The 21,035-nt window shown below is 43.8% G+C and overlaps 1 protein-coding gene across 1 annotated transcript; it reads left to right on the top strand.

Moving 5' to 3' along the window:
- The first annotated feature begins 8,503 nt into the window (after positions 1 to 8,503).
- On the top strand, positions 8,504 to 17,013 carry PIM2 (Pim-2 proto-oncogene, serine/threonine kinase). Its single transcript, XM_070938082.1, has 6 exons — positions 8,504 to 8,737; positions 12,057 to 12,163; positions 12,997 to 13,047; positions 13,800 to 14,172; positions 14,742 to 14,918; positions 16,278 to 17,013. The coding sequence occupies exons 1-6, from the start codon at positions 8,698 to 8,700 to the stop codon at positions 16,442 to 16,444; spliced, it is 915 nt and encodes a 304-aa protein (XP_070794183.1). The 5' UTR covers positions 8,504 to 8,697; the 3' UTR covers positions 16,445 to 17,013.
- Positions 17,014 to 21,035: the final 4,022 nt, after the last annotated feature.

A 21,035-nucleotide genomic window follows, 5' to 3' on the forward strand; every position in this document is an offset into this window, starting at 1 on the left:
CTTTGTCACCTAACAGGCTGCTGCTTGTGTCTCTTGGTGACACCCTGAAGGTTTCTATGACCTGCTGTGCTGTCACCTCTGAGGGGAACAGGTTTTTAATTGACATGTGGCAGTCAGGGATTGGCATTCCTTTTCCATGTTTGTGTATTGAACGGGGGGGGGGGGGATGGCTGATATGTAGCAGTCAATCTTCTGCCTGCTAATGCCAATCCCTTCTCAACTCTGCTTGCAAACTAGCTTGTGCTGATAGATTGTAAGTGCAACTGTTAAGCTGTCCAGAGCTGGAGAAACCTGGTCTGATAATCACAATCCGCTTCTTCCAGAAAATATTAAGAGATACACCCTAATGACAAACTGGTAGGTTTGAAGCCACTTTCTACTGGCTTTTTGTCACGTTCAAGTCCAAGCTATGGCCAAAAGGAGGAATTATTTGGAAGTAGTACTGCTGAATCTAAGAACGAAAGAGCTCTGTTGGGTCAGGGCAGATGTTTCAAAATAAACCCTGTTGCTTTCCAGTGAAGCAGGAGCAATTTTGGTCAATGAAAAGTGGTTTTGAACTATTTTGGCTTCCAAATATAAATGTGGTTATAGTGATGGGATGATAGGAGTTGTAGTCCAATGTTTTTGGAGCATACCACAGGCAGGCCGAGGGAGGGTTAGCATGCTAAGAATGTATGTTGGACTGGTCCATAGTTGGACCAGAAACAAACCCAGGAATGCCAAGGTGACAGAATAAAAAGCCTTTTCAATATGCCTTGGCTGCTGTGTCAAGGGAAATACTTCCCTGTAAATAACTACAAGCAGAAAACCAACGTAAGAGGAAGTGGGCAGGAATCATTTCTCTGACTACTAGTTACTTCTTATATTATTTACATGAAGCTTAGTAAATAGAAAAGCAATAAAAATAATACCCAGATGGTTAACAGTTCCTGTTGCATCTTGTAGATCAGGTGGCACAATGTCAGATTTAAAATACTTGATAAGTTAATTTATCCTGGTTTCCCCCCCCCCCTCCTTACATCTACACTTTTCTCTGCTTTAAAATACAAGGTCCCCAGGAGCTCTAGATATTTAAATCATGTAGATGTTGCTAGTACATTATCCTACCTCACTTTTCTGAGTCTGGTACTCTCTACCATGTGGGGAGGGTTTGCACTGCAACTTGGCTAGCAGACATCATTTGGGGGGGGAGCCTCTAATGTATGTCCTCTGACACTCCTTTTGACATCTCAGGAGATATTAGAAGAAGATGCAGCTGCTTCCAACATTGGAGTAGTTCAGAAATAAGTAAAGTGGAGTGAGGATGGTAGCCACATGCTATTCATGTCTAAGGAGTGGGGGGGGAGAGAGGAAGAGATCAGTGCTTCCAAAATCTAGATAAATCACCCATAATTCAGTAAAAGTGGTTTTTCTTTGGTGACAACAAATAAACAACAAGGATATTTAAATTGATTTAAAGATTGCCATGCATACTAAAAAAAATACTTGAAAATCTCCCAAAGTATTCCTATTAAGACAAAAACCAATGAATTTACCAATGGTAACTTGTTGAAATGACGTAAAGATCACTCAAATATTGTGTTTTTGTAATAAAGGTAGTACGAGTTACAACCATTTATTCAACTACTGAAGTTACAGTGGTGCTGAAGGAAGGGATTTAGGATTGGTCTTTAAAGACTTTCTGATAAATGGTTTTGGATAATGAAGGAAAAAGTTTGGAAATCACGGTCTTAGGCAGTTCTTAGGAAGGAAATGGAAACTTATAATGCTGCTACTAATGTGACAGCAGAAATGGTCTTGTCCAATCAAATGCTGGCTATATTTGTGCAGCTCACTGAACCAGAAACTTGCCAGCCACCTTTTAGCATAGTGTATTAATGTGAACCCAGTCCATGTGATTAAAGTTCAGTAGGTTGTATGAATACCCAAAAGTACATGAATGTCCTTAATGGATCAAGGGTTTTTGCAACCTCACCCCTTTCATAAGTTATGACTGCTGACCCGAGTATACTTCCCCAACAGTACCTATTTGGAGGCTCAGGGAACACCTCTTGGTGGATGCAAGAGCTGGATTTCCAATTATAGATTAAACTTCATTTAACCGACCTGGCATCAATTTTGTTTCGAGAAGTTTATAACTATTGGTTTATTATATAGGGGTGTATGGGGTGTTCAGGGAGGGTTAGCACTTCTGGTGGAGGGGCATGTCATGTCCTTTTAGGGCAGCTTGTCCACCTTTGGTCCCCACCTGTCACTCAGCCCTCACCTGTGGCTTCCTAGTAGCTGTAGCATGCACAGCGGCCACACCCCAGGCAACAACTTTGACAGGCTGGCCAAACCAGGTTGAGAGTAGCCGTTGGGACATTGACCTTCGATGAGATAGGGACTTGATTATCCCGAGCATGTGAAGACAGATTCCGGTGGATTGAGCAGATGAAACCTATTAGAATAGGACAACGGTCCCGAAGGCGGTCTCCATAAGCGATATGGTACGCTTAAGAGCATGGCAAGACACGAAAGACGCCCTGGCCAACCACTGTGCCCACCCCATCTCCAACTGTCTCGACTCTTGTCCTCCTATTGGAGCAAGATGGAATCTGAGAAGAGAGAGTGAACCTTCAAAGTCCTATGGTGATGGGCGAGTGACGAAGCAGTAGGTGTGGATACACTGGGAGCTGTAGCCGCGGAGCTACACACAGGCAACTCAGGTCTAATGGTGGTCTTCTTGCTGATTGAAGCGCCAGCTGGATTTGGCGCCTACCTGAGTGACTGAGCAGCCCTCTTTGGGACTGCACTGCTCACCTCCATAGTAAGAGGAAGGGGCTAGAAAAGGTGCCCTAAACATTGTTGCTTCATGGAACCCTGGCCAGCTTACTGCGGCTAGAGGGGATCCCATTTCATGCAGTCGAATAACAAAACTTAAAAAAAAAAACCATAAGGTGACACCACTCACCGTTAGCACATGGAACATACATATGCTTCAAGACAATCTCTTAGCAAATCAACCAGAAAGAAGAACAGCCCTGGTCCCCCCGAAAGCTTGCAAGATTTAACATCAATATTGCGGCTCTGTGTGAAACTCGTCTGGCCAACGAAGGTCAGCTCACAGAAACAGGAGGTGGTTATACATTGTTGTGTGGACGCAGCAGTAACAAACACCGTGAATCTGGAGTTGGCTTTACGGTTAAGAATCATCTTGTCCGCAAACATGCCAATCTTCCCAAGAGCGTGAACAACCGACACATGACACTGCATCTCCCACTACTGAGTGGAAAACAAGCCACACTGATCAGTGCCTATGCACCCACAATGACGAATCCGGATGAAGTAAAGGACACGTTTTATGAAGATCTCGATGCCCTACTTTCATCCGTGAAGCGCATGGTTCTTTTTGGCGATTTCTACCTGGCGATTTCAATGCGAGAGTAGGATCCGATCACTGCTTGGGATGCCATCATTGGGAATCTGCAAATGCAACAGCAATGGCCTATTACTACTGAAGACATGTGCGGCTCACGATCTGATCATAATCAATACCATCTTTCACCTGCCCACTCGCAAAAAGACATCCTGGATGCACCCACACTCCAAGCACTGGCATCTTATTGATTATGTCATTGTATGGAGGAAAGACAGACAGGATGTATGGGTGACCAAGGCCATGATGATTGCTGAATGTTTGACTGACCATAGACTTATCATCTCCAAATTAAGCTTTCACATCAAGCCAAAGAGACATCCACAGGGAAACAAAGCTGTGATGAAACAGATCAACATCAATAAACTGAGGAACCCCAACACAGCAGCTTCACTAGTAGAAGATCTTGACAGCCAACTCTCAGAGCTGCAATTAGAGAGAAATGCTGAGAAGGACTGGGAACACTTTCAGGTTATTGTGCATTCTTCTGCACTAGGACAATACTCTTATTAGATCAACTCTAGGTTTTAAGAAGTGAGCTTTTAAGACCCTGATCTCTCCATCAGTCCACTGATACCCTTCATCAATGTGGTCATTTCCCATAATTCCCAACCACCACAGTGATATGAAATAATCTGGAGGTCACACAGAATCCTCCCTTTATTGCATCTGAGTCCACGCAGCATGCTAAACCAAAACCAGCAAATCACAAGATCATTTAGCACAAAGTGTGAACCAGGCAGTTACCATAGATTAGCTGACTCTTTAAGAAGTGCTGCTGTCCTCCTGTCACGGAAGGACACTGCTGTTCTCCTGCTGTGGATAGGCCTGGTTTGAGCACAGCATGTTACCCCCACTCATGAATAAGAGCAAAGTCAGTTCAAGGAGTAGTTAAGAATCAGTACCCAACTAGTGGAAGGGAAAGTTGAGGCCAGAGCAGACGCAGCAAAGCTTCCACATGTGCCTCTCAGTAAGGCCGCCTGCCTCAGTCAGAAGCTAATGCTGAGCTGGGACCTTGTTCTTCAGGCTTGGCTACCCACAGGTGCAAGCAAATGACTCCAGTGCAAGGAATCCTGTTGGGCTTGCTTTGCAGCAGGACCCACACCGAGGAGCAATGGGTCCTTCCCAAGCCTTTTCCTCATGCCTTCCATCCACCCCAGGAAAAAGACAGGCAGGATTGAGTAACTTGCTCTTCAGACCCACAGCTGTGGGGCTTGCCCAGAAAATGTCAAGTAAGGAATTTTCAACAGGTATGAGGAATTGATTTCCCTCCTGCTCTCGCCACTGACGTGGAAAGAAAGACCGAGGCTGCAACTTCAACCTGTTAGAGGCTGACCTCTTGTTTCTCAAAGCTTATGCTTTTGTGTCTGGAGATTTTCCTCCATTTCTCTCTCAGGTTTGTCTGAAGTATTAATCTATGGGGCCGGTCTGCATTTGCATCCAGTGATTTAATTTTTTTTTTAAATCACTGAAGCTTGCAAAGTAAGCTTTTGTTCCTCAACCCTAATAGCGTTTGAAAGATGCTGACGGTAGTGGTGACAGAAATAGGATCAAAGTGGTGATACTGTTTACATGAACAAAGGTTAGGTTTGTCTAGAGCTGTCACAATGATGTGATGCTGGCTGGGGAATTCTGGGAGTTGAAGTCCACGCATCTTAACTGTTCCCTTAAAGTTCTCTAAACAGTTCTCTTAACCTTAAAGGTTGAGAATCACTGGGCTAGAGAATGTTTGGCAAACAAAAGGTGCTTGAGGGCACAGGCAAAGAATTTTGGCATGCAACTCAAAAACAAAATGCAAGACTTCAGCATCAAATTAATTCCAACCCAGAATTTAAAAATCCCCGAAGTTTATATCTGTATGAGTAATAGAGATTAGTTGTGGCAGATAAAGAGTAAAGAACAAGAGGATATAAATCACCCAGAATTTCTGGGTGTTGGGTAGCATATAAATTTTAAGTTGTTATATCAGGTTATATGGATAGATTCACAAACCCATTTTAATCTGTGATGTAGTTAAGGTTGAACATGTGTGAATCTAACCAAATTGTGAATTCTTAAGTATGCTTATGGTCATATTGGTAAGTGCAGGTAATCCTCAACTTACAACAGTTTATTTAGTGACCATTCAAAGTCACAGCAACACTGAAAAAAGTGACTTAAGACTGTTTTTCACATGGCCATTGCAGCATCCCTATGGCCATGTGATCAAAATTTGGATGCTCAGCAACTGACTCGTATTTACGACAGTTGCAGTGTCCCAGGATCAGGTGATTGCCCTTTGTGACCTTCTGACATGCAAAGTCAATGGGGAAGCCAGATTCGCTTAACAACCATGTTACTAAGTTAAAAACTGCAGCGACTCACTTAACAACTGTGGGAAGAAAGGTCATAAGGCCGGGCAAAATGAACTTAACTGTTTTTTTTTTAATTTGATTTATATGCCGCCCTTCTCCGGAGACTCAGGGCGGCTTACAGTGCGTTAAGCAATAGCCTTCATACTTTTGTATATTTATACAAAGTCAGCTTATTGCCCCCACAAACTGGGTCCTCAATTTACCTACCTTAGAAAGGATGGAAGGCTGAGTCAACCTTGAGCCTGGTAAGATTCGATCTTACTTTAATTGCAGACAGCTGGTGTTAAATTACAGTGTTTTGCTTAGCAACAGAAATTTTGGGCTCAATTATGGTTGTAAGTCGAGGACTACCTGTACTGAGCAATGTGTCTTTTAACTGGGAAGGTTGGTTTGAACAAAAACCTTTGCTAGGAGTTTAGAAGTATTGACAAAACATAGATACATCCTTTTCGGTCTAGAATAGGGATGTCAAACTCAATTTCATTGAGGGCCACATCTAGGTTGTTTTTGACCTCAGGGGGCTGGGGTACGTGTGGCCAGAGTAGGCATGGCTTGCTCGATGTCACTCATGTCAGGGGCGCCCACTGAGCACTCTGCCAGTGATCCTCCTGAGCTCCATTTTCGCTGGCAGAGGGTTGCAGGAGGCCGTCACAGCCAGAAATGGAGCTTGGGAGCCTGTTTTCACTGGCAGAAGCACCACGGGCCAATTCCTCAGTTTCCAGGGCTGATCTAAGGACCCCACGGGCCAGATCTGGGCCACGGGACTTTAGTTTGACACTCCTGGTCTAGGAGAACCAGGTCTCCTCCCAAGCTGGTCTCCATTTTATATGTTGGCATCTCACTTCTATTAATGATCTTGCTAGATCATTTTCACCCTAACAGGTTAAAATAACTGTAGTTTATGTATTACAGTACAGTATTACAAACTTCCTCTCTTCCTCTCTCTCCCTCTCTCCATCTTTAGAGAATATCCATCTCCCTTAAAGAGTGAATGTGTATCATATTATTTCACTTAGGAAGCATACTTTCTTCTGTCTCTGTGTGTGAGAGCGACAGAGAGAGAAAAAGAGACACAGAGAGTCTGAACCACAGCAGTCACAGAGAAGAAAGACATTGTCATGTTTACACTGGCTGAGGAGTTCAGGTTGGCTTTTTAAACATTCTCCGGGCCTATTTTGTGTGCTTGGTCAAGTTTTTAGAACTTCAGTAAGATCCCAGCGGAGTGTACTTGCCTGACTCACTACCCACCGATCCCAGCCTATCAATCTTTATGTAGAACTGATTATCCATTGGTGACCGGATTAGCAAGTAGGGTGAGGCTGGATTATTAATACTGGAGGTTTTTTGCTTCTTCAGTTACATAAACCCCATAACAATCCTTAAAGACACCATTCAAAAGTTTCCCGCTTCAAATGTGTAAAAAACTCTGGAACTTTTTTTCAGCCATTGTGCCCAGAGGAAGTTACAGGGCCAGAAAGGGAGAGAAACAGAGTTCAATGGTAAATAACCATTATAAGGTCATCGTCATCATCTGAACCATTGTTTATCCACTGCAAGATGCAGTGCAAGATGCTTTTTATCAAGTGGGATCCATCCTTAGTCCACCTGCCAACAGTTCTTCTTGCGATGTGACCAGCCTATTTCCATTTCAATTCTTTTACTCTTTTGATAGTACAAGAGAGTAATAACGGGCCTACTACTGATTCTTAGTTCAGAGCAGTGGTGAAATCCAAATTTTTTTACTACCGGTTCTGTGGGCATGGTGTGGCTTGGTGGGCGTGGCAGGGGAACGAGCCTTGGTACTACAGTGGTTTAAAGCACCCTGTTATTAACACAGCTGCCTGCAATTTACTGCTGGTTCGAATCTCTCCAAGGCTCAAGGTTGACTCAGCCTTCCATCCTTTCTAAGGTAGGTTAAATGAGGACCCAGTTTGTGGGGGCAATAAGCTGACTTTGTATAAATATACCAAAGGATGAAGGCTATTGCTGAGCACATTGTAAGCCGCCCTGAGTCTCCGGAGAAGGGCGGCATATAAATCAAATTAAAAAAAAAAAAAAAAAAAAGGATACTGCAAAATCTCCATTCCCACCCCACTCCAGGGAAAGGATACTGCAAAATCCTCATTCCCTCCCCACTCCTGGGGGAAGGATATTGCAAAATCTCCATTCCCACTCCACTCTGGGGCCAGCCAGAGGTGATATTTGCCAGTTCTCCGAACTACTCAAAATTTCTGCTACTGGTTCTCCGAACAGCTCAAAATTTCTGCTACCGGTTCTCCAGAACCTGTCAGAACCTGCTGGATTTCACCCCTGCTTCAGAGTTATAATCAGCGACACTTTTCATTGATACCACTACAGTACCATGGAAAAGGGAAGTCCAACCCTCTCCTTTGCCGCCTTCACTGAATAACTGAAATTCCGAGGAACTCGCTGACTTTGGAGTTAAGGGTGCGGACTGTTCCCTAGAAACAGCCAGGAAGACAGGCGCAGCTCCGTTTCCACAACGTAACCGCTTTGCGTTTATTTTTATTTTTATTTTTGAGCCATTGCGCAAGATCTTTCCAGGACACGGGCGGGAACTTCCCCGATCTCCGCTCCCTCCTCCCTCCTCGTTTGCATAGTTGCAGGTGGGTGGGCGGGGCGATGCAAATGCGCTCGATCCCCTGATTGGTCAGAGCGCGGAAGGGAAAAGGAGCGGTTCGTGAGTTCGCCGGGCAAAGCGAAACGCCGAGACGCGGAGCGAGAGAGAGTTTTGGCGGACCCCGAACTCCGGATTTGCCGGGCAGAGGATTTTTCATTTTTGTTTTGACTAACGTATCTATGCCGGGGAAGGGAGCTCGGTAAGCGGGGCTTAAGGCAGCCTAGCACCGCTCTCTCCTTACTCCTGGATCAGAACTGGGGACTTACCTGGCCGCGTCGGCGACGATGATCCCACAACGCAGCGAAGTCGCTTGGAGTCCGGCAGGTGAGCTTGGAAATCTCCCGACCCCTCGCTTTGCTTTCTGTGCCTCCTAGCAAACCCTTGCAACCCGACGGCGGAATTAAATTCGTTTTCTGGGTTCTAAGCGAGACACCGAACCGGTCCGTAAGGTGACACAAAACGGGCCGGGTTTGCATGATGCGCTAAAACGAACCAGCGCAAAGACATTTTCTAACTTAGATCCGCGTGTTGCGTGAAACCCAGATTGTGCCGTTAATCCGAAGGCATCACGCCTCCCCCCACTTTATTTATTTATTGATTTATTGATTTATTTATTTATTTATTTATTTAATTATTTAATTATTTAATTATTTAATTATTTAATTATTTAATTATTTAATTATTTAATTAATTAATTAATTTCTATACCGCCCTTCTCCCGAAGGACTCAGGGCGGTGAACAGATTAAGATTTCATATACATATAATTTTTTTTTATAAACAGTAAATAATAAATTGAGTCAACTTGGTGTATCTGCTAAGACCTTGGCATAGAATTTAGATGTTAGCGGGTTCTTTTCCACGATTAATTAAAAAAAACTTCAGAAGCAGTTGGGGGGGGTGGGGGGGAGAAGCGGGAAGGCGGACGGTTTTCAAATTAATTGCTACCTCGGGGCAACCTTGACGGACTGCATCTGGGAGGGTTTATTTAATTTATTTATTTAATCTAATTTTTAGACCGCCCTTCTCCCAAAGGACTCAGGGCGGTGTACAGCCAAAGATAAAACAAACACATATATAAAATTTAAGAGCAATTTAAAATACAATTAAAACCCTGGTCCACACATTATCCCGCTCGAGTTTTTCAGAAAATGTGCAAGAGAACTATTGCCAATCTTGGCTTCTGGATCCATAAATTGCACCTTCGGCTTGCTTTTAAATAAGCCCGCCCCAAGGAGACCTCTCTCGATGTAGCACCTGTATACCCCTACTGCAGAGGTCTTCAAACTATGCTGGCTGGAGAATTCTGGGAGTTGAAGTCCACAAGTCTTAAAGCTGCCAAGTTTGAAGACCTCTGCCCTACTGTATTCTTGCATATCGCTTTGTAATGGACCTGTGCAAAGCATTTAAGAGGGCTTTCTTTTAAAACAACAACAACACGGTTTTTAAAACCACGGTTGTCTAACAAACGGTTTCTTTGCGGGGATAACACCTGATCATGCTTTTAAAAGAGGAAATGTCTGGAGGCTACTAGGATTGAAAAGAGAGAAATTGTAACAAGCAAGTCACAAAACACCCTTAAAGGTGCCCAAACCTCAGCAGGACAGTGGGCCTGGCTGCAAAACCAACCAGCACTTAACCAGTGAGTTATTGTCTAACCAAGATTAAGGGTGAGGCAACAAGGCATCCTAAGCAGTAAAGGTTTGATTTTTTTCCCCCCTTCCTAGGACGGGTTATACCTGGGACTCGAGGAGCTGCACCTGTTGCAGCTCTTCGCACAATCTTCGATAGCTCAAATGCACACGGGTGCGCTCTCTGTTTCTCTGTCGCCTCTAGTACTATGGGTGTAACGATCTGAAATTCAGGGATCCGTGCTTGCACACCCAGAGACACGGCCGGGAGGGCGACGAGCGAAACCTTCGCTTTGCCCAACCGCTCCGGATTGGTCGCGGGAAGCGGGCAGTCGCGGCTCAGGGCTGCCCTCTGCTGCCGAAAGGACGCGCGTACAAGTCGGTCCCCATCCCTCCATGAATGAGACGATAAGAACAATTAACAACAATATGCTGAGTTTAGTTTCCTTTTCCAATTAGAAAGCCGAGACTTGGCAGATGGATCTTTTGCGAATCCCTGCTTTGCTTCTCAAGATTGGCTAGACATGGGCTCTCTCCAAGCAGATTTGTCAGATTCCCACCACAGTCCTACTTAATTCCAGCTAATCGTTTGTTTCTCTATTTCTTCCGAACTGTCTGCTATTTTCCTTGCACTCTGTTCTCTCACAAGTATTCTCCTTCCCTCTGTTCAGGAATCTTTCCCTCGTCCTGAGATCTCATTCAAATCCGAGAGAGCTTCCCAACCGCTTGCTACTAATCAGATTAAGAGAACCATGGTGTAAATTTTGTGGCCTATTAACTGTCAAGCTGCCTCACAAAGGACTGGTGGTTAAACAGAAGTAACTCATTTACAAGACTATCTGTGGTTTAGGATATAGAGTAAATAGCAGAAGCATTGTTGTTGTTGTTGTTGTTGTTGTTAGGGAAGGTTTCCAATTCACCCTTGTGTCTTTAGTACAATACCAGGAAGAATAGAGGTCTACTGTTAGGAGAAAATGGCAGCCTGGATTGTGTATGTGGATTTAAATGTGGGTTTGTATATATCAGCCCACAGCAAGGGCTGTTTGACCAAAAGGTCTACCTTGTGGGACTTGGATCATAAACAGAAGCATCTCTCTCTGCCTTTGAGTCATCACTGACTTCTGGCAACTGTCTGGTATAGTCCCTGAGGTTTTCTTTGCAAGGTTTTTAAAAGTGGCTCACCCTTGCCTTTTTCTTCTTGAGAGAGAGAAAGAGAGAGAGTGACTGGCCCAATGTCACCCAGCTGGCTTTGTGCCCAAGACAGGATATAAGCAAAGTAACAACAAATGCAATCTTCCCCCTTCTCTGTATTGCCTTACTAGAGAAAGCGTCATTCACAGACTTGTTCCTGTTAGACAGCTGTTACAGACAGAGGATTGCCATTGACATAAAAGAGGGAACTTCCACTCATTGCAAGAGTTATATAAATAGTAATAGTCAGACCCATGATATCCTGACCCAGGAGTTCCTCTCTCCACCCATATTGTTTGTACTAGAGTTGAGTTCAGAGAGGTATTTCACCAGGTTGCCCTGCTCTGTGTCAATTGTACAGAGTTGATTCCCGGAAGGAGGGGCTGAGACCAGATGCCACATCTGTGAGTCACCTGAAACTTTGCCACCACCTCATTTCCCTACATTGAAGCGCGATCCAAGAGTAACAATAAAAATAACCTGAGAAAACACATTTGAAAGCCCATTTCAACACCCCAAAAATGAACAGAATTATCTTAAGAGCCCAGCTGCTCTGGTTTCTCCCCATCAACAAGCTGGATGAGACTGGGTGAGATTCCAGGTGCAAAAATGCAGTGCTTCTGTTTGCTGGGAGCTGCTGCTGGAATGCTGCCCTAAGTGGGGTGAATACCAAATTACCGCTGTCTTGAAAGATTGGCAGCCCTGCCCTGTGAAGCTCCTTTGCCTCTGCTCCCATGGAAATCCTGCCAATGTGTAAAGAGTATTATTGATTTTTATTTATTTAAAACAAATTTATAATTTCCCTCTTTTGCATTTGTCTAGGCAAGGACAAGGAATCTTTTGAAGTGCTGTACAAGCGAGGCAATTTGCTTGGCAAAGGTGGCTTTGGAACCGTGTATGCTGGGTACCGAGTTACAGATGGACTGCAGGTGAGATGGCCATCCGTGCTATGCTACGTAGAAGCAAATGTGGCTCTGCTTTGTATACATTGCAGTGTGCTTGGGAACTTGTTTAGGGATGTTATGATGGCTTATAGCAGGGGTCAGCATCCTATGGCTCCGGAGCCACATGTGGCTCTTTGGGGCCTCTGCTGTGGCTCCCTGTCAAGTGATCCCAACACTGGCTGGCCCTGCCCCTCGGCCTCCCTTCCCCTCCCAATCACTCCTCATCTGGCCTGAGAAGGTAAGGGTGAAGGCAAGGAATGGAGAAGCGGCCAGGGCAGAGACAGAGATATACAGAGAGAGGGGGAGAGAGAGAGACATAGAGAGATACAGAGAGAGAGGGAGTGGGGGAGAGAGGGAGGGAGGGGGGAGAGAGATATGTCAAAAGGATTTTGTGGTTTCCGGTGTTTTTTAACAACTGGTTCTCTTGCCCTAATGACTGGCTGGGTAGACGTGGTTAGGGTGTGTGTGTCATGTGACTGGTGGAAGTGAGTGACATCGAGTTGGCCATGCCCACTCAGGTTTTGTGGATCCCGGTGTTTTCTTTTCTGTGAGAAATGGGTCCAAATGGCTCTTTTGAGAATTTAAGGTTGCAGACCCCTGGCTTATAGCAATTAGGCTTTGGATTGCTTTTGGCAATAGTCATCATTATTTCCATGAGCACCTTCTGTACCTGGGAATCAGGAAATTGATAGTTCTACAGGATAAAAAGCTCTCGCTCAGGGAGGGCTTGGTCTAAGGAAATCTAATTCTGCTTCGCCTCTATGGGTGGGAAGGAAGATGAGTGTTGGAGCTCAGATTTCTGTGTTTTTTTTCAACAGGTTGCAATCAAACACATTGCCAAGAGCAAGATTACTGAGCGGGCTGAGTTGGTGAGTATACAGAATATCAAGGAATAGACCTATTCCAACCCTGGTCAAATTTGGAGTGGGAAAACATTATAGCTGACCAGAGGCTGGAAGAGAAGAACAAGTGACAGAATGGAGGCCGTGGGTTGGGGCCAGGCTAAAAATGTCCTCCTATCTTCCTGTGCTGCTTTATTATGTAGCTTCAGGATAAGTAGATTGCATCCTCTCTCTTATCTCAAAGCACACTTCATAATTTTTATAACACACGATGAGTGGAAGAGTTAGAAAGGCAAAGGAATTTTACTGGGTGTACACAAAAGTATAAAACTAGCATTTCAGTAAGTAGAACTTTTCTGAAGTGACCTTGAGCATAAACAGGGAGAAGAAGGATGCACATACCTATCCCTGAGCATCATCATTGAATTGACTTTCTCACTGTGAGAATTTGGGGGTGTTGGAGGCCTTTTACAATTCTGGATCCTGCTCTGCCTTTTCCTTTGAAAAGGCTGGAAATTATAGTTCTCTGAGAAGTGAGCCAGAGATCTGCAACATAGATTTGGGATACTTGGATACTTTGCAGCAGATTTGAACAAATGTTGATCCTCAAAAGTCTTGCATTAGCAATTCCTAGAATTTTGGCTGACCAAAAAAAGCCAGGGATTCTATGACCTGCAGCTCCAGTACTTTTGATGGACATTAATTTGGGGAGGGTTGCTGCCTTTAGCATTTTTGTTCCTTGCCTCTCAATTTAAACCCTTCTCTCTTTCCCATTTCAGCCCAATGGGACTGTGGCTCCTTTGGAGGTAACACTGATGAAACTTGTCGGATCAGGATCTGGGCACCGTGGTGTGATTCGCCTCTTGGACTGGTACGAAACTCCCGAAAGCTGCTTCCTGGTCCTGGAGCGCCTTGAACATTGCCAAGATCTCTTTGATTATGTCACAGAGCAGGGACCACTCTCAGAGAAGCTTTGCCGACACTTTTTCCAGCAAGTGGTCGAAGCAGTATGCCACTGCCATGCCCAGGGCGTGGTCCATCGGGACATCAAAGATGAGAACATTCTGGTGGATGTGCGCTCTGGCAACCTCAAGCTCATCGACTTTGGGTCTGGAGCCTTGTTGAGGGATTCAGTCTACACAGATTTTGATGGTGAGTGTCCATCCGGCATTCCTCCAATCTGCTAATCCTCAGATGAACTGGATCATAAACCTTCTTCAACCTGCCCTAAATGATTTCATACAATGATAATGTTAGTGCAGAAGTTTGGGGCAGATGTCCAGAACACCCTTACAATGATTGAATAGCCGGGACTGCCTGACCAGATTTGTAGGAGAGGAAGTATTCCAGATTACTATCTAAAGAGGGAAACCTCATAAGAACATTAAATCCAAGCCTAAACTAAATACACTGCTCATTACTCAGTGATGGTAACTCGCTGTGATGGAATGTTGTCCGGATTCACAGGAGGGAGTGCATTCCAAAGGAGCATAAACATCACACCTTAGTTGATTTGTGTAGGAGAAAGAAGGTAAAGATGGCTGCTCCCTAATAGTTCCCAGAATGTATGCTTTATGGTGCAAGTACTCTGCTTCAATTTGATAGGATTTCTATCTATAGTGAGGAAAAATAAAGGAAACTTCTTAGAGAATCTGAACATGCCTTTCTTGATTTTTGGAGCCTGACACAAGCTGTTTTTTTTCCCCCTCGTCTTCTTTCAGGTACCCGTGTGTACAGTCCACCAGAGTGGGTGGAATTCCAGCAGTACCATGCTCTCCCAGCAACTGTCTGGTCCTTGGGAATACTGCTCTATGACATGGCATGTGGGGACATCCCATTTGAACGAGATGAGGAAATCATGGCTGCCAATGTGCAGTTCCGTACTCCTGTCTCTCCTGGTGAGTCGTCTCTAGTCCTTCTTGGTGGTATGCATGTGTACATGTATGTATGTATATATGAATTTATGTGTTTGTTTCGGGGTGAAATGCTCCTGGTTTGGACCGGATTGCCTGACCTGCTAGCGATGGAGGCAGGTGGTTCGGAGAACTGGTAGCAAAAATCCCTCCCCCCCCCCCCATGCCCAGCTGAGCAGAGGCTTTTTTTTTACTTTTAAAAGCATTTTTTCAGCCAAAGAGGTTGTAGATCGCGTGGCTCAGCTGGGATCGTCAAAGGCTTTTAAAAGCATTTTTTTTACAATCTCTTCAGAGCCTTGGTAGTACAGTGGTCTAAGGCACCCTGTTATTAAGCTGGTTATACAGTGGTCTAAGGCACCCTGTTAAGATGGTTATTAAGACCAGATGCCTGCAATTACTGTAAGTTCGAATCTCACCAGGCTCAAGGTTGACTCAGCCTTCCATCCTTTCTAAGGTAGGTAAATTGAGGACCCAGTTTGTGGGGGCAATAAGCTGACTTTGTATAAATATACAAAAGTATGAAGGCTATTGCTTAACACATTGTAAGCCACCCTGAGTCTCCGGAGAAGGACGGCATATAAATCAAATTAAAAAAAAAAAAGCCTCTGATGATCCAAGCTGAGTTGTCTGATCGTCAGAGGCATTTAAAAGAAAAAAAGCCTCTGCCAATCAGCTGGGATCGTCAGAGCCTTTTGAAAGCAATTTTTTATAACCTCCTCGCCGAAGAGGTTGTAGAAAAAATGCTTTTAAAAGTAAAAAAAAAAAATGGCCACGCCCACCCAGTCACATTACCCCCACCACCACCAAGCCACACCCACAGAACTGGTAGTAACAAATTTTAGATTTCACCACTGGTTTGTTTATTTATTTAATGTCAGCACTGCCCATCTCATCTAAGTGACTTTCTAGATGGCCAGGATGGATCAGTCCTCCATTCTCAGCTGGGTGGTGGAAGACATCAACTTTCAAATTCAGATGTGATTTTATTCAATCTGATCAGAGCTGATTAAGAACTAATAAGGCACCCCAGGCTGCCCCATATTTTCTACGCAAAGCTGCCTCACTAATTGGGCTGCCCAATTTGTCACCAATCTGAGACTGGACTTAGAAGAGACTCTCTGGTGCACTGCAGAGTACCATTGCATTAGCAGAGGGCATATTGAAGGCACCACCAGTGGCCTATCCATTTTCTATCTCTTACCAGTGCCTTAGGAACTAGTTACTCTCTTGGGACTTTCTAATAAGAGAAAGCAACCAAAGTTTCTCAAGACGTACTTCATGAAGCCAGGGTGCTGAATACTTCCAAACGGAGGGCTCGTTCTAAATGTGATTCTTCTTTTCCAGAGCTCAAAGACCTTGTCCAATGGTGTTTGTCTCCAGAACCTTCCGAACGACCCACATTGGAGCAAGTGCTTTTGCACCCTTGGCTAAAACGTGATCCCCATCTTCATCTTGAAGAAATGCAGGGCTCAGCATCGCCCAGGGCTACCGTCTGCAACAGCAGTGGTTGAAGGACTAAACTTTGTTTCCTGGCCATGCCTTTCCCCTCTAAGATGGGGCAGTGGTCCAAGTGGTAGCCACCGGACCTCAAGCAACCGGATTCAGTTACTGGTTGAGAAAGTGTATCCTGGTTCTACAGGCTTGGTTTTGTTTTTGTTTTTTTAAGAAACTCAATCATGAGAGGGAATTTGAGCTGGGAGAAGCAAATTCATTGACTCAAGCTTAATCTCCTCTCAGCTATCCAGAAGATGTTTCAGTTCTGGCTTTGACCAGGAGAGGACATCTCAATATGTGTAAATACTTGGGTATTATTATTTACAAGGATTCCTGCACATTTTTGGAGAAGAATTCTCTGGTACCCATCCTTTCCAAACTCTTTTCAAGCCTTCTGGCCAAAGGAGAACCGGAATGGGGTGGAGGTGGTATCTGGTTTACATATACAGGTGCACAACTTTGGCTTATCGATATGTGTGTCCTTTTTTAAAAAAAAATGTATTTAAAGAAGACATCGTGCAAAGACCTGGTCCTTAATGTCAAAATCTGAGTGGAATTCTATTTAATAAAATAGAATTGAATCCTTGTTGCTGTCACTAAGTTCATCAATCTCATTTTCTCATTAAACACGAAGAGCTGTTCCATCTTTCTGGGGTGGAAGCTAACTCTAAGGGGCGTGGAATCTCAAGAGCAAGCAGTCTCTCTTGCCTGGGCCTGGGTGGGGTGGATGATGGAATCATATATCAGTGAAGGGAGGGGTCTTTTTTTAAAAAATGCCCTTTTGAGCTGAAGCTTGAAGAGCCTTGATGGTACAGTGGTTAATGAACCCTGTTATTAACACAGCTGCCTGCAATTTCTGCTGGTTCGAATCTCTCCAAGGCTCAAGGTTGACTCAGCCTTCCATCCTTTCTAAGGTAGGTGAAATGAGGACCCAGTTTGTGGGGGCAATAAGCTGACTTTGTATAAATATACAAAAGGATGAAGGCTATTGCTGAGCACATTGTAAGCCGCCCTGAGTCTCCGGAGAAGGGCGGCATATAAATCAAATTAAAAAAAAATAAATAAAAAAAAAAAAAAGCTGGGGGATTCTGAGAATTGAAGACCACACATATTAAAGTCACTGAGATTGAAAAACAGTGCCCCAAAGCGTTGGTTTTATCTATTAAATAATCTCCATTGGAGCAGGCTTGTCCTCCTGATGACTATCTGGACATAAATAGTTTGAAGGTTTTCCCAGAGTTTCTTGAGTAAATAAGTGACTATATATATATATATTTGATAACAAAATAATCAACTAGATTTCTTCATATGTAAATGCACTGCCTTTTCCAATATGTTTTTTAGCTTTCCAGGCTAGCTAAAAAGCTGTGAAGGTATCTGGTGGCTTCCTATATATCACCTAACCAAGGTCTGATCCAAGCTTTTTTAAGATGAACAAAAGTCATTTACTGTGATTTTGTCCCCTTAGTCCTCCAAAGAAGTGCAATAGAGAGACCAACATAAAAAAAAGGCTGAAAAGGATTCTTGCTGTTCCTGTTTTAGGGGAACATCTATTGTATTTACATAACATTATTCATTTTTTGATTCCCCATCATAAAGTGAGGGCAATTCTTTTGACAGTTATCATGGAAGTTGCTAAGTCACCAATTAACTACAATTTACTGTAATAAAACCTAATTAGCTGAGTTCACATGAAGTACTAAACCACACACATTCAATGAGTTTGCACAACACATTAAATCATAAATGACCCATTTATGTTTTAATACAGCATGAAGCTAGCTACAGCTTGATTCCCCTTTTCAATAACAATACCAGGTCAGGAAGGCGAAGGCATTAAAACATTGAACATTAAAAGTTAACAAAAAAAATAGGTAAGTAGGAATCAATAAGAGGAGGTGGAGGTGGGATCTTCTTAGCTTACTAACCATCTCCAAAATGAAATGTCAATGCCCCCATCAGAGCTCCAAGCCAACCAGCAGAGACAGATTTTCAGGATCTTTTGGAAGGCTTAAGAGGGTGGGAGTAGCTCGCGCCTTAAATGGCATAGTATTCCAGAGGGTGGGAGCCATGGCAGAAAAGGCTCTTCTCTTGGACCACCCCAGGAAAAACTCCTTGGCTGACAGGGTTGGCAACATGTCCTTTCTGCAAGATTGATTGGGATGGTCCAATCCCATTGGGATGAGACAGTTTCTCATACACTACATGTAGCCTGATCCCATGCCATAAAGAGCTTTAAAGGTAATAACTAATACTTTGAATTGGACCTGGAAACAAACTGACAACCAGCACAGCTCACTCAACAGTGGTGTTACATGGTTACCCTGCTGGCCCCTAGAATTGTCCATGGGGGCTGCATGCTGTGCCAGTCATAGCTTCCAATTTGACAGACACAAATAAAACTGCACTTGAAAAGCCTCTTCCCAAATTTCTTAGGAACTCAATGTCCCCTGTGGTTCACATATTATGACACTTGCAATGATTCATATTTGCCTATTTAATGCCTCTTGCTGATATAGTTGCCACATCAGGGTCAAATAAAAATGTTTATTGTCAGGCACTCTACGTCACAGAGAGAGGGAGAGGGAGGGAGAGGGAAAGGGGGAGAGAACGAGAGAGAGAGAGAGAGAGAGAGAGAGAGAGAGGTGTCAATGCTTTCAGTCCATTGTTTTCAGAAGCAACTTGCACTAATAATTTGCTCTCATAATTCGGTGTTATATCTTAGAAGGTTCTGGGGATTGAAAATAAAAGAAGGGGAGGGGCTGTCTAGCAAGCAGCATACCTGGTTTGCCCAATCCTATTGCACTTGCTGCAGGATCCCAATTAGGTGAAAGTTATCCGTGCTAATATCTCCTCTAACATCACAATGGATCCAATGTGTGCACAAACGCACCCCACACATATTACATGTACCTGCCTTTATTCACCAGCCTTATATACAGATAGCATTATTTATATTCAGACCCTCCTAGAAGAAAGAACTTGAACGTAGGTAATATTATGCCTTCCTCTCACCCGGATTTGACCTGAGGTTCACACCCATCATTAAATGTAGAACATTCCATTACTGGGAAGAATGCCAGTCTAATGAAACCAACAAGACAAGTTCCTGTAAATTCCACCCTCTGGGGTGCCAGTCTGGAAATGCAAAGCAAGTTCTAGAAGTGACGCACCCCAGCGTCACACTAGAGTTTACTTAGCTCCCGAGTACACAGGAAGTCGCTACACCCTGACAAAAGCTGGTCTGTCCACCTGTATGCCTTCTGCCTGCATCCGTGATGTGCTGGCTCTTGCCCTGCCCAGTTGCAACATCTGGTGAGAAGAGTAAATACGAGGCATTATATAGAATAAATTCTACTATTGAAGCTTTCTAAGTGATTTAAGATGGCAATGAGCTGAAATGCTAGCTTCTCTTTAGAAGTGCCACCAGGCCTCATTCCCTGTTAACATGTTTTACTGGCAAACTACTACTCTTCTAAATGAGAGGCAAATCAGCACTCCATCGTTATGAGTAGTCCTCGGCTTACAAGTATTTGTTTAGTGACTGTTTGAAGTTACAACGGCAGTGAAAAAGTGACTTATGCTCGGTTGTCATCCTTATAATCATCCTACCACCCCTATGGCCAGGTGATCAAAATTTGGGTGCTTAGCAACTGGCATATATTTACAACAGTTGTAGCATCTCAGGGTGATTTGTGACTGTCATTTGTGACTTTCCCAGGCACTTTCCAACGAGCAAAGTCAGTGGGGGAAGCCAGATTCACTTAATAGCTGTATGATTGATTCGCTTAACAACCATTGCCCAAAAGGTCATAAAATAGGTGTGGCTCATTTAAAAATTGCCTTGCTTAGCAATGGAAATTCTGGTCCCAATTGTAGTTGTAAATTGAGGTTTACCTGTCCTCCAAATGCATATTTGATCTATCACATATTGCACTTAAGGGTAATCGAAGGCAATGACCAGCTGAAGTGGAGCCAACCAGATGAATTTCATTCAGAAGTGCCACACCCATCCTTATATCAATTGAGCTGTTTTTCTAACATCCTAAGAATCCAATTGGCCCTTCACTTGCTCTGAATCATATCAGAACATCCTTATAATAGTGGACATTTTGAACACACTATGCAAAGACCTAGCTCTCTGGAGAAGGCTCTAAACTGAGATGTTGACCAGTAGCAAGATGGATGGACTCAGTTACCGTGACAATAAGTACACCATTGGAAGACCTGAAACACCAGGTTAGAGCAAATTATCATAAATAAAATTATGCAGTCACTAAAAGTTGGTACCACTGTGATGCTACATAATCAATAATGGAAACTGGACTCACAAGAATGTGGTACACGTGGGGCTTTTTTTTATTAACATTAAACTATAACATTGCCTGACATCAGTGGCATCCACTGAATTGTTTCACATGGTTTTTTGTTTGTTTGTGTAACACGATAGTGCACATGTATAAAGGGGCACAATTTTGATTTGTGTGGTTGCTGTCTTGACCCACTCTGTGACCAGGTGTCCCAGAAGTATCACATGCAGTGATACTCCCTGGACCCACATTGGAGTGTTATGCAATCATGATGTTCTATCCTTTATGTATGTGTATC

Source organism: Pituophis catenifer, unplaced genomic scaffold (genome assembly GCF_029215685.1).
Source record: "Pituophis catenifer annectens isolate HBS135680 unplaced genomic scaffold, rPitCat1.0.hap2 SCAF_2, whole genome shotgun sequence".
Classification (NCBI taxonomy): Eukaryota; Metazoa; Chordata; class Lepidosauria; order Squamata; family Colubridae; genus Pituophis; species Pituophis catenifer.